At 43.6% G+C, this 13,242-nt stretch overlaps 1 protein-coding gene across 7 annotated transcripts in view; it reads right to left on the reverse strand.

The window, feature by feature from the left end:
• Positions 1-4,090: 4,090 nt before the first annotated feature.
• LOC106586939 (uncharacterized) overlaps positions 4,091-13,242 on the reverse strand; it is a 37,285-nt gene continuing 28,133 nt past the window's right edge. Inside the window, exons 2-5 of one of the 7 annotated variants that reach the window (XR_006761996.1) lie at positions 10,628-10,954; positions 9,343-9,491; positions 6,338-6,702; positions 4,091-6,092 (exon numbers count right to left, since the gene is read on the reverse strand). Coding sequence is in view for 1 of the 7 variants with exons in the window: in XM_045707704.1 (XP_045563660.1) it covers positions 6,595-6,702; positions 9,343-9,491; positions 10,628-10,954 (584 nt within the window). In the remaining 6 variants the exon portion in view is untranslated. Of the gene's footprint in view, positions 6,703-9,342; positions 9,492-10,627; positions 10,955-13,242 lie in introns of all 7 variants that reach the window. The other 6 variants (XR_006761994.1, XR_006761993.1, XR_006761995.1 and 3 more) reach the window with 6 other exon arrangements.

Consider the following 13,242-nt stretch of genomic DNA (forward strand, 5'->3'; position numbering starts at 1 on the left):
AACACAACATGGTAGCAGAACAACATGACAACACAGCATGGTAGCAACACAACATGGTAGAAACACAACATGGCAGCAACACAACATGACAACAAAACATGGTAGAAACACAACATGACAACACAGCATGGTAGAAACACAACATGGTAGCAGAACAACATGACAACACAGCATGGTAGCAACACAACATGGTAGAAACACAACATGGCAGCAACACAACATGACAACAAAACATGGTAGAAACACAACATGACAACACAACATGGTAGAAACACAACATGACAACACAGCATGGTAGCAACACAACATGGTAGCAGCACAACATGACAACACAGCATGGTAGCAACACAACATGGTAGCAACACAACATGGCAGCAACACAACATGACAACACAGCATGGTAGCAACACAACATGGTAGCAACACAACATGGTAGAAACACAACATGGTAGCAACACAGCATGGTAGAAACACAACATGGTAACAACACAACATGACAACACAGCATGGTAGAAACACAGCATGGTAGAAACACAACATGGTAGAAACACAACATGGTAGAAACACAGCATGGTAGAAACACAGCATGGTAGCATCAACATGGTAGCAACACAGCATGGTAGAAACACAACATGCTAGAAACACAACATGGTAGCAACACAACATGAGCAACACAGCAATGGTAGAAACACAACATGACAACACAACATGGTAGAAACACAACATGACAACACAACATGGTAGAAACACAACATGACAACACAGCATGGTAGCAACACAACATGACAACACAGCATGGTAGCAACACAACATGACAACACAGCATGGTAGCAACACAACATGGTAGCAGCACAACATGACAACACAGCATGGTAGCAACACAACATGGTAGCAACACAACATGGCAGCAACACAACATGACAACAAAACATGGTAGAAACACAACATGACAACACAACATGGTAGAAACACAACATGACAACACAACATGGTAGCAACACAGCATGGTAGCAACACAACATGACAACACAGCATGGTAGCAACACAACATGGTAGCAGCACAACATGACAACACAGCATGGTAGCAACACAACATGGTAGCAACACAACATGGCAGCAACACAACATGACAACACAGCATGGTAGCAACACAACATGGTAGCAACACAACATGGTAGAAACACAACATGGTAGAAACACAGCATGGTAGCAACACAGCATGGTAGAAACACAACATGGTAGCAACACAACACAACATGACAACACAGCATGGTAGAAACACAACATGGTAGCAACACAACATGGTAGAAACACAACATGGTAGAAACACAACATGACAACACAGCATGGTAGCAACACAACATGGTAGGAACACAGCATGGTAGCAACACAACATGAAAACACAACATGGTAGAAACACAACATGACAACACAACATGGTAGCAACACAACATGACAACACAACATGGTAGAAACACAACATGACAACACAGCATGGTAGCAACACAACATGACAACACAGCATGGTAGAAACACAACATGACAACACAGCATGGTAGCAGCACAACATGGTAGCAGCACAACATGACAACACAGCATGGTAGCAACACAACATGGGAGCAACACAACATGGCAGCATCACAACATGACAACACAGCATGGTAGCAACACAACATGGTAGAAACACAACATGGTAGCAACACAACATGGTAGCAACACAACATGACAACACAGCATGGTAGAAACACAACATGGTAGAAACACAACATGGTAGCAACACAACATGGTAGAAACACAGCATGGTAGGAACACAGCATGGTAGAAACACAACATGGTAGCCCAGGTGGCTCCAATCACTAACGACCCTCCTCTGCCTGCAGGGGGAACCGCCCCTGCACTGCAGAGGAGGAGCCGTGACACCCCCCTCCTTAAAATGAGGGTCCCACCCTCAATTCAAATTAGCAACACAACATGGTAGCAACACAACATGACAACACAGCATGGTAGGAGCACAACATGGTAGCAACACAACATGGTAGCAACACAACATGACAACACAACATGGTAGCAACACAGCATGGTAGAAACACAACATGGTAGCAACACAACATGGTAGAAACACAGCATGGTAGGAACACAGCATGGTAGAAACACAAAATGGTAGCAACCCAGCATGGTAGCAACACAACATGGTAGCAACACAACATGGTAGAAACACAACATGACAACACAACCTGGTAGTAGCACAGCATGGTAGAAACACAACATGGTAGCAGACAACATGGTAGCATCACAACATGGTAGAAACACAACATGGTAGCAACACAGCATGGTAGAAACACAGCATGGTAGCAACACAGCATGGTAGAAACACAACATTGTAGCAACACAACATGACAACACAGCGGGGTAGAAACACAACATGGTAGCAACACAACATGGTAGAAACACAACATGGTAGAAACACAACATGACAACACAGCATGGTAGCAACACAACATGGTAGAAACACAGCATAGTAGCAACACAACATGACAACACAACATGGTAGAAACACAACATGACAACACAACATGACAACACAACATGGTAGAAACACAACATGACAACACAGCATGGTAGCAACACAACATGGTAGCAACACAACATGACAACACAGCATGGTAGCAACACAACATGACAACACAGCATGGTAGCAACACAACATGGTAGTAGCACAACATGACAACACAGCATGGTAGCATCACAACATGGTAGAAACACAACATGGCAGCAACACAACATGACAACACAGCATGGTAGCAACACAACATGGTAGAAACACAACATGGTAGAAACACAACATGGTAGCAACACAACATGATAACACAGCATGGTAGCAACACAACATGGTAGAAACACAACATGGTAGCAACACAACATGACAACACAACATGGTAGCAACACAGCATAGTAGAAACACAACATGGTAGCATCACAACATGGTAGAAACACAACATGACAACACAGCATGGTAGCAACACAGCATGGTAGAAACACAACATGGTAGCAACACAACATGACAACACTGCATGGTAGCAACACAACATGACAACACAGCATGGTAGCAACACAACATGGTAGCAGCACAACATGACAACACAGCATGGTAGCAACACAACATGGTAGCAACATAGCATGGCAGCAACACAACATGACAATACAACATGGTAGCAACACAACATGACAACACAGCATGACAACACAGCATGGTAGCAACACAACATGGTAGCAGCACAACATGACAACACAGCATGGTAGCAGCACAACATGACAACACAGCATGGTAGCAACACAGCATGGTAGCAACACAACATGGTAGCAACACAACATGGTAGAAACACAACATGGTAGAAACACAGCATGGTAACAACACAGCATGGTAGCAACACAACATGGTAGAAACACAACATGACAGCAACACAACATGGTAGCAGCACAAAACATGGTACAAACATTATTGGGCCACAGACAACAGCACAAAGGGCAAGAAGGTAGAGACAACAATACATCACGCAAAGCAGCCACAACTGTCAGATAAAGGGGTTTGTCTGAAATGTCCCTTATTCCCTTATGGGCCCTGGACAAAAGTAGTGCCCTATTTATAGAACCAGCCATTTTATTTAGGGATTATCCACATATTTACCAACGGCATTCAATATTTATGTGTGCTTACAGTATGTGGGGTTGTGTGAAACTGCTCAGTAATGAATCGTAGACATGATCTTTGATAAGATTTGAACTGTTTCCTAGAATAGGCGTGAAAAATGTCTCGGAGGTGTCCCAAATGTCACCCTATTCCTTATATTATAGTGCACTACTTTAGACCAGAGCCCATATGGACCCTGGTCAACAGTAGTGCACTACATAGGGAATAGGGTGCCATTTGAGCGTGAAACCCTAGCATGTCAGGAAGAACGTGTGGTGAGGGCGTAACGTGAAACTCACATGAACATTCTCCTTCCTTTACTTTTGAAACACAAACAGCTTCATACAGAGCATTAAACAATAGGCAGGGAAGTCATTGTTATGGAACAACACAGAGATTATACAGAGTGTAGCGTTTAATACAAACATCCTGATTGGTACAACTTTACTTAGAGCCTGTAGGAATAATGTATTATGAAGCTGTTCTGATGCAGTACGAAGCTGTTCTGATGCAGTACGAAGCTGTTCTGATGCAGTATGACCTGTTCTGATGCAGTATAAAGCTGTTCTGATGCAGTATGACACTATTCTGATGCAGTATGACACTGTTCTGATGCAGTATAAAGCTGTTCTGATGCAGTATGACACTATTCTGATGCAGTATGACACTGTTCTGATGCAGTATAAAGCTGTTCTGATGCAGTATGAAGCTGTTCTGATGCAGTACGAAGCTGTTCTGATGCAGTATGACCTGTTCTGATGCAGTATAAAGCTGTTCTGATGCAGTATGACACTGTTCTGATGCAGTATGACACTGTTCTGATGCAGTATGACCTGTTCTAATGCAGTATGAAGCTGATAATGCATTATAAAGCTGTTCTGATGCAGTATGAAGCTGTTCTGATGCAGTATGACCTGTTCTAATGCAATATGAAGCTGTTCTGATGCAGTATGAAGCTGTTCTGATGCAGTATGAAGCTGTTCTGATGCAGTATGACACTGTTCTAATGCAGTATGAAGCTGTTCTGATGCAGTATGACCTGTTCTAATGCAGTATGAAGCTGTTCTGATGCAGTATGACACTGTTCTAATGCAGTATGAAGCTGTTCTGATGCAGTATGACCTGTTCTAATGCAGTATGAAGCTGTTCTGATGCAGTATGAAGCTGTTCTGATGCAGTACGAAGCTGTTCTGATGCAGTATGACCTGTTCTGATGCAGTATAAAGCTGTTCTGATGCAGTATGACACTATTCTGATGCAGTATGACACTGTTCTGATGCAGTATAAAGCTGTTCTGATGCAGTATGACACTATTCTGATGCAGTATGACACTGTTCTGATGCAGTATAAAGCTGTTCTGATGCAGTATGAAGCTGTTCTGATGCAGTACGAAGCTGTTCTGATGCAGTATGACCTGTTCTGATGCAGTATAAAGCTGTTCTGATGCAGTATGGCACTGTTCTGATGCAGTATGACACTGTTCTGATGCAGTATGACCTGTTCTAATGCAGTATGAAGCTGATAATGCATTATAAAGCTGTTCTGATGCAGTATGAAGCTGTTCTGATGCAGTATGACCTGTTCTAATGCAATATGAAGCTGTTCTGATGCAGTATGAAGCTGTTCTGATGCAGTATGAAGCTGTTCTGATGCAGTATGACACTGTTCTAATGCAGTATGAAGCTGTTCTGATGCAGTATGACCTGTTCTAATGCAGTATGAAGCTGTTCTGATGCAGTATGACACTGTTCTAATGCAGTATGAAGCTGTTCTGATGCAGTATGACCTGTTCTAATGCAGTATGAAGCTGTTCTGATGCAGTATGAAGCTGTTCTGATGCAGTATGACCTGTTCTGATGCAGTATGAAGCTGTTCTGATGCAGTACGACACTGTTCTGATGCAGTATGAAGCTGTTCTGATGCAGTATGACACTGTTCTAATGCAGTATGAAGCTGTTCTGATGCAGTATGACCTGTTCTAATGCAGTATGAAGCTGATAATGCATTATAAAGCTGTTCTGATGCAGTATGACCTGTTCTGATGCAGTATGAAGCTGTTCTGATGCAGTGTGACGCTGTTCTGATGCAGTATGACACTGTTCTGATGCAGTATGAAGCTGTTCTGATGCAGTATGAAGCTGTTCTGATGCAGTACGACACTGTTCTGATGCAGTATGACCTGTTCTAATGCAGTATGAAGCTGTTCTGATGCAGTACGACACTGTTCTGATGCAGTATGACCTGTTCTAATGCAGTATGAAGCTGTTCTGATGCAGTATGACCTGTTCTGATGCAGTATGAAGCTGTTCTGATGCAGTATGACCTGTTCTAATGCAGTATGAAGCTGATAATGCATTATAAAGCTGTTCTGATGCAGTATGACCTGTTCTGATGCAGTATGAAGCTGTTCTGATGCAGTATGACCTGTTCTAATGCAGTATGAAGCTGATAATGCATTATAAAGCTGTTCTGATGCAGTATGACCTGTTCTGATGCAGTACGACGCTGTTCTGATGCAGTACGACGCTGTTCTGATGCAGTATGAAGCTGTTCTGATGCAGTATGACCTGTTCTGATGCAGTATGAAGCTGTTCTGATGCAGTATGACCTGTTCTGATGCAGTATGAAGCTGTTCTGATGCAGTATGACCTGTTCTGATGCAGTATGAAGCTGTTCTGATGCAGTACGAAGCTGTTCTGATGCAGTACGACGCTGTTCTGATGCAGTATGAGACGTAATCATGTATTCTGATCATGTCCTAATGATCCTGATTTTCCCGAAGTTATAATGCATTGAATGCGTCAGTAGATTGATTGAAGAGCCAATCGGCCAAGTCCCAGATTAGGGTGCCTATTCCCTATATTGTGCACAAAAGTAGTGCACGCACAGCCTTAGGAAGATCAGCATCAGAACCTTCCGGTGACTGGATACTGGACTCTCTGAGGAACTCTCTTCTCTCCTAGCTTTATGTTCAAGTATGTACTCTGAGCAGAAATTTCCTTCTTCAGCTTCCTCTGAGGAAAAAAGATATCACCCCATTAGTATTAGAAGAATACAGTGGCATCTATACATTACTGTTAGAATACAGTGGCATCTATACATTACTGTTAGAATACAGTGGCATCTATACATTACTGTTAGAATACAGTGGCATCTATACATTACCGTTAGAATACAGTGGCATCTATACATTACTGTTAGAATACAGTGGCATCTATACATTACTGTTAGAATACAGTGGCATCTATACATTACTGTTAGAATACAGTGGCATCTATACATTACCGTTAGAATACAGTGGCATCTATACATTACCGTTAGAATACAGTGGCATCTATACATTACTGTTAGAATACAGTGGCATCTATACATTACTGTTAGAATACAGTGGCATCTATACATTACTGTTAGAATACAGTGGCATCTATACATTACTGTTAGAATACAGTGGCATCTATACATTACTGTTAGAATACAGTGGCATCTATACATTACTGTTAGAATACAGTGGCATCTATACATTACTGTCAGAATACAGTGGCATCTATACATTACCGTTAGAATACAGTGGCATCTATACATTACTGTTAGAATACAGTGGCATCAATACATTATCGTCAGAATACAGTGGCATCTATACATTACTGTTAGAATACAGTGGCATCTATACATTACTGTTAGAATACAGTGGCATCTATACATTATCGTCAGAATACAGTGGCATCTATACATTACCGTTAGAATACAGTGGCATCTATACATTACTGTTAGAATACAGTGGCATCTATACATTATCGTCAGAATACAGTGGCATCTATACATTACTGTTAGAATACAGTGGCATCTATACATTACTGTTAGAATACAGTGGCATCTATACATTACTGTCAGAATACAGTGGCATCTATACATTATCGTCAGAATACAGTGGCATCTATACATTACTGTTAGAATACAGTGGCATCTATACATTATCGTCAGAATACAGTGGCATCTATACATTACTGTTAGAATACAGTGGCATCAATACATTATCGTCAGAATACAGTGGCATCTATACATTACCGTTAGAATACAGTGGCATCTATACATTACTGTTAGAATACAGTGGCATCTATACATTATCGTCAGAATACAGTGGCATCTATACATTACTGTTAGAATACAGTGGCATCTATACATTACTGTTAGAATACAGTGGCATCTATACATTACTGTTAGAATACAGGGGCATCTATACATTATCGTCAGAATACAGTGGCATCTATACATTACTGTTAGAATACAGTGGCATCTATACATTATCGTCAGAATACAGTGGCATCTATACATTACTGTTAGAATACAGTGGCATCTATACATTATCGTCAGAATACAGTGGCATCTATACATTACTGTTAGAATACAGTGGCATCTATACATTACCATCAGAATACAGTGGCATCGATACATTACTGTTAGAATACAGTGGCATCTATACATTACTGTCAGAATATAGTGTCATCTATACATTACCATCAGAATACAGTGGCATCTATAAATTACTGTCAGAATACAGTGTCATCTATACATTACTGTCTGTCTGTCATGTCCCTGTCAGTCTGTCATGTCAGTCTGTCTATCATGTCTGTCATGTCCCTGTCTGTCATGTCTCTGTCAGTCAGTCTGTCATGTCCTTGTCTGTCTGTCAGTCTGTCTGTCAGTCTGTCTGTCATGTCCCTGTCTGTCATGTCTCTGTCAGTCAGTCTGTCATGTCCCTGTCTGTCTGTCAGTCTGTCTGTCAGTCTGCCTGTCATGTCTCTGTCAGTCTGCCTGTCATGTCTCTGTCAGTCTGTCTGTCATGTCCCTGTCTGTCATGTCCCTGTCTGTCTGTCAGTCTGTCTGTCATGTCCCTGTCTGTCAGGTCGCTGTCAGTCTGTCTGTCATGTTTCTGTCAGTCTGTCTGTCATGTTGCTGTCAGTCTGTCTGTCAGTCTGTCTGTCATGTCCCTGTCAGTCTGTCTGTCATGTTGCTGTCAGTCTGTCTGTCATGTCCTGTCAGTCTGTCTGTCATGTCGCTGTCAGTCTGTCCCTGTCAGTCTGTCTGTCCGTCTGTCAGTCTGTCTGTCATGTTGCTGTCAGTCTGTCTGTCATGTCGCTGTCAGTCTGTCTGTCATGTCGCTGTCAGTCTGTCTGTCATGTTGCTGTCAGTCAGTCTGTCATGTCAGTCTGTCTGTCATGTCCCTGTCAGTCTGTCTGTCCGTCTGTCAGTCTGTCTGTCATGTCCCTGTCTGTCATGTCACTGTCAGTCTGTCTGTCATGTCCCTGTCAGTCTGTCAGTCTGTCTGTCAGTCTGTCTGTCTGTCTGTCTGTCTGTCAGTCTGTCTGTCATGTCCCTGTCTGTCTGTCTGTCTGTCTGTCTGTCTGTCTGTCTGTCTGTCTGTCTGTCTGTCTGTCTGTCTGTCTGTCTGCGTCCCAAATGGAACCTTATTGATTGAGTGATTTTATTTGACGGTTGAATAAAAGCCCAATCCAGACAATACATTTTCAATTGTGTCTATGAAAACACTGACTGTTTTCGATTTGTAGTTCCTTAAAGTGCAGGGTGCAGTAACGTGGCCAACCACAGGCTGCAATTTGGAACGCTGCCTCTGTCATTGTGCAGGATCTACCTACCCAGGTGAGGACGACGACGAAGGTGATGATGGTGCTGTAGAAGAGTAGCGCCCCACATCCAACCAATAACACACACAGAAGGAGGGGTTTAGGATCCTCCACACAACTCTGATTGGCTAGCGGATAGTGGGGTTTCAGACACTGCTTCTCTGGGAACCAATCAGAACACACAAGAAGCCAGTAATTAGAACTACGATCTGGGACCAGGCTAGGATAGTATGGTTCTGTTATAGATCTGGGACCAGGCTAGGATAGTATGGTTCTGTTATAGATCTGGGACCAGGCTAGGATAGTATGGTTCTGTTATAGATCTGGGACCAGGCTAGGATAGTATGGTTCTGTAATAGATCTGGGACCAGGCTAGGATAGTATGGTTCTGTTACAGATCTGGGACCAGGCTAGGATTTTATGGTTCTGTTATAGATCTGGGACGAGGCTAGGATAGTATGGTTCTGTTATAGATCTGGGACCAGGCTAGGATAGTATGGTTCTGTTATAGATCTGGGACCAGGCTAGGATTGTATGGTTCTTTTATAGATCTGGGACCAGGCTAGGATAGTATGGTTCTGTTAGTGGTGTTGATCTGGGACCAGGCTAGGATAGTATGGTTCTGTTATAGGTCTGTGACCAGGCTAGGATAGTATGGTTCTGTTATAGGTCTGGGACCAGGCTAGGATAGTATGGTTCTGTTATAGATCTGGGACCAGGCTAGGATAGTATGGTTCTGCTATAGGTCTGGGACCAGGCTAGGATAGTATGGTTCTGTTACAGATCTGGGACCAGGCTAGGATAGTATGGTTCTGTTTTAGATCTGGGACCAGGCTAGGATAGTATGGTTCTGTTATAGATCTGGGACCAGGCTAGGATAGTATGGTTCTGTTACAGATCTGGGACCAGGCTAGGATAGTATGGTTCTGTTATAGGTCTGGGACCAGGCTAGGATAGTATGGTTCTGTTACAGATCTGGGACCAGGCTAGGATAGTATGGTTCTGTTACAGATCTGGGACCAGGCTAGGATAGTATGGTTCTGTTACAGATCTGGGACCAGGCTAGGATAGTATGGTTCTGTTACAGATCTGGGACCAGGCTAGGATAGTATGGTTCTGTTACAGATCTGGGACCAGGCTAGGATAGTATGGTTCTGTTATAGATCTGGGACCAGGCTAGGATAGTATGGTTCTGTTATAGATCTGGGACCAGGCTAGGATAGTATGGTTCTGTTACAGATCTGGGACCAGGTCCGTTCATTTGTGCAGTGCAAATGCTTTGTATTCAGTCGCTTACCTGCAATCAGTAGAGTGTGAACATAGTCCTCTTCATAAGGGGGTGGCCACAGCTTGTCCGCTCTACAGGTATACATTCCTGATCCATTGACCGTGAACACATAGCGGTTGGGTAGATTGTGGTTCTGGTTCTGTTCAGCTAGGTAGAACTGGATCCAGGTGTCTGATTGGTTGTTTCTGGTGTGAATCTGGTTAATCTTGAGCACTGTGGTGTGAACGAGGGTCTCGTTCCAAGAGAGGTGGAATCTCATATCTTCTCCTGTCTTGTCGGGGCAGGAGATGGACACTCTGCTGTGGAAAGATTCACGCTGGACGGACAGAGGTCTGTCTGTATGGGGAAACAGGAGGGTTTAGTAAGTACGACATGTTATAGAGGGTAGGAACCTGTTTCTGTAGTAAGGAAAGTACACCCCCCCCCTTGGACCGGACGCTAGTTTGGTGGGTTAGGAACTTTTAACTTCCTCGCCTGGTTCACCAACTACTTCGCAGACGGAGTTCAATGTGTAAAATCGGATGGGCCTGTTGTCCGGACCTCTGGCAGTCTCTATGGGGGTAACACAGGGTTCAATTCTCGGGCCGACTCTTTTCTCTGTAAATATCAACGATATCGCTCTTGCTGCGGGTGATTCCCTGATCCACCTCTACGCAGACGACACCATTCTGTATACATCTGGCCCTTCTTTGGACACTGTGTTAACAAACCTCCAAACGAGCTTCAATGCCATACAACTCTCCTTTCCGTGGCCTCCAACTGCTCTTAAATGCTGGTAAAACCAAACGCATGCTTTTAGAGCAAGTACAGATCTGGGATCTGACCCAGGTTAAGCTTCTAGGGGTAACTGATTTTGTACATTTGCCCACTGACAAAGAAATTATTTATATTTACATTTTAGACATTTAGCAGACGCTCTTATCCAGAGCGACTTACAGTAGTGAATGCATACATTTCATACATTTTTTTCCGTATTGGTCCCCCCGTGGGAATCAAACCCAGAACCCTGGTGTTGCAAACACCATGCTCTACCAACTGAGCCACACGGGACCACCTTCAAATAAACCTACCATTAAAATTATAGACTGATCATTTCTTTGTCAGTGGGCAAACGTACAAAATCAACAGGGGATCAAATACTTTTTTCCCCTCACTGTCGAGTAAACAGAGTGTTCTGTAGAGAACAATCTACGTTACTAGTGTGTGACACGCCACTGTGCAGCAGTTGTTTACATCATACCTCACTCCATCCTGTTTTCTCAGTCAGGAAGTGGTTTACAGAGTAGATCTCTGAACCGATGTGGTTTGATTGTGAAGATAAAATTAACCCATCTGTGACTTCAATATCAGAACCAATTTTTATCTAGCTCTATATTGATCTGAAGAGTTTCATTCCTAAACGCTATATATCCATATTCAGAAATATTGGTAAATTTGCTTTTATTGTTTAAAGAAGTTATGAAATGTAACATTGTTATCTGGAAATATTCCAAAAGGATAGAAATAAACCGGTGCTGCCACTCCATCAGGTCGGGGATAGTAGTGATCTCAGTAATAAGCCGGTGCTGCCACTCCGTCAGGTCGGGGATAGTAGTGATCTCAGTAATAAGCCGGTGCTGCCACTCCGTCAGGTCGGGGATAGTAGTGATCTCAGTAATAAGCCGGTGCTGCCGCTCCGTCAGGTCGGGGATAGTAGTGATCTCAGTAATAAGCCGGTGCTGCTACTCTGTCAGGTCGGGGATAGTAGCGATCTCAGTAATAAGCCGGTGCTGCCACTCCATCAGGTCGGGGATAGTAGCGATCTCAGTAATAAGCCGGTGCTGCTACTCCATCAGGTCAGGGATAGTAGTGATCTCAGTAATAAGCCGGTGCTGCCACTCCATCAGGTCGGGGATAGTAGTGATCTCAGTAATAAGCCGGTGCTGCTACTCCATCAGGTCGGGGATAGTAGTGATCTCAGTAATAAGCCGGTGCTGCTACTCCATCAGGTCAGGGATAGTAGTGATCTCAGTAATAAGCCAGTGCTGCCACTCCATCAGGTCGGGGATAGTAGTGATCTCAGTAATAAGCCGGTGCTGCTACTCCATCAGGTCGGGGATAGTAGTGATCTCAGTAATAAGCCGGTGCTGCCACTCCATCAGGTCGGGGATAGTAGTGATCTCAGTAATAAGCCGGTGCTGCCACTCCATCAGGTCGGGGATAGTAGTGATCTCAGTAATAAGCCGGTGCTGCTACTCCATCAGGTCGGGGACAGTAGTGATCTCAGTAATAAGCCGGTGCTGCCACTCCATCAGGTCGGGGATAGTAGTGATCTCAGTAATAAGCCGGTGCTGCCACTCCATCAGGTCGGGGATAGTAGCGATCTCAGTAATAAGCCGGTGCTGCTACTCCATCAGGTCAGGGATAGTAGTGATCTCAGTAATAAGCCGGTGCTGCCACTCCATCAGGTCGGGGATAGTAGTGATCTCAGTAATAAGCCGGTGCTGCCACTCCATCAGGTCGGGGATAGTAGTGATCTCAGTAATAAGCCGGTGCTGCCACTCCATCAGGTCAGGGATATTAGCGATCTCAGTAATAAGCCGGTGCTGCCACTCCATCAGGTCGGGGATAGTAGCGATCTCAGT

Source organism: Salmo salar, chromosome ssa25 (assembly GCF_905237065.1).
Source record: "Salmo salar chromosome ssa25, Ssal_v3.1, whole genome shotgun sequence".
Taxonomy (NCBI): Eukaryota; Metazoa; Chordata; class Actinopteri; order Salmoniformes; family Salmonidae; genus Salmo; species Salmo salar.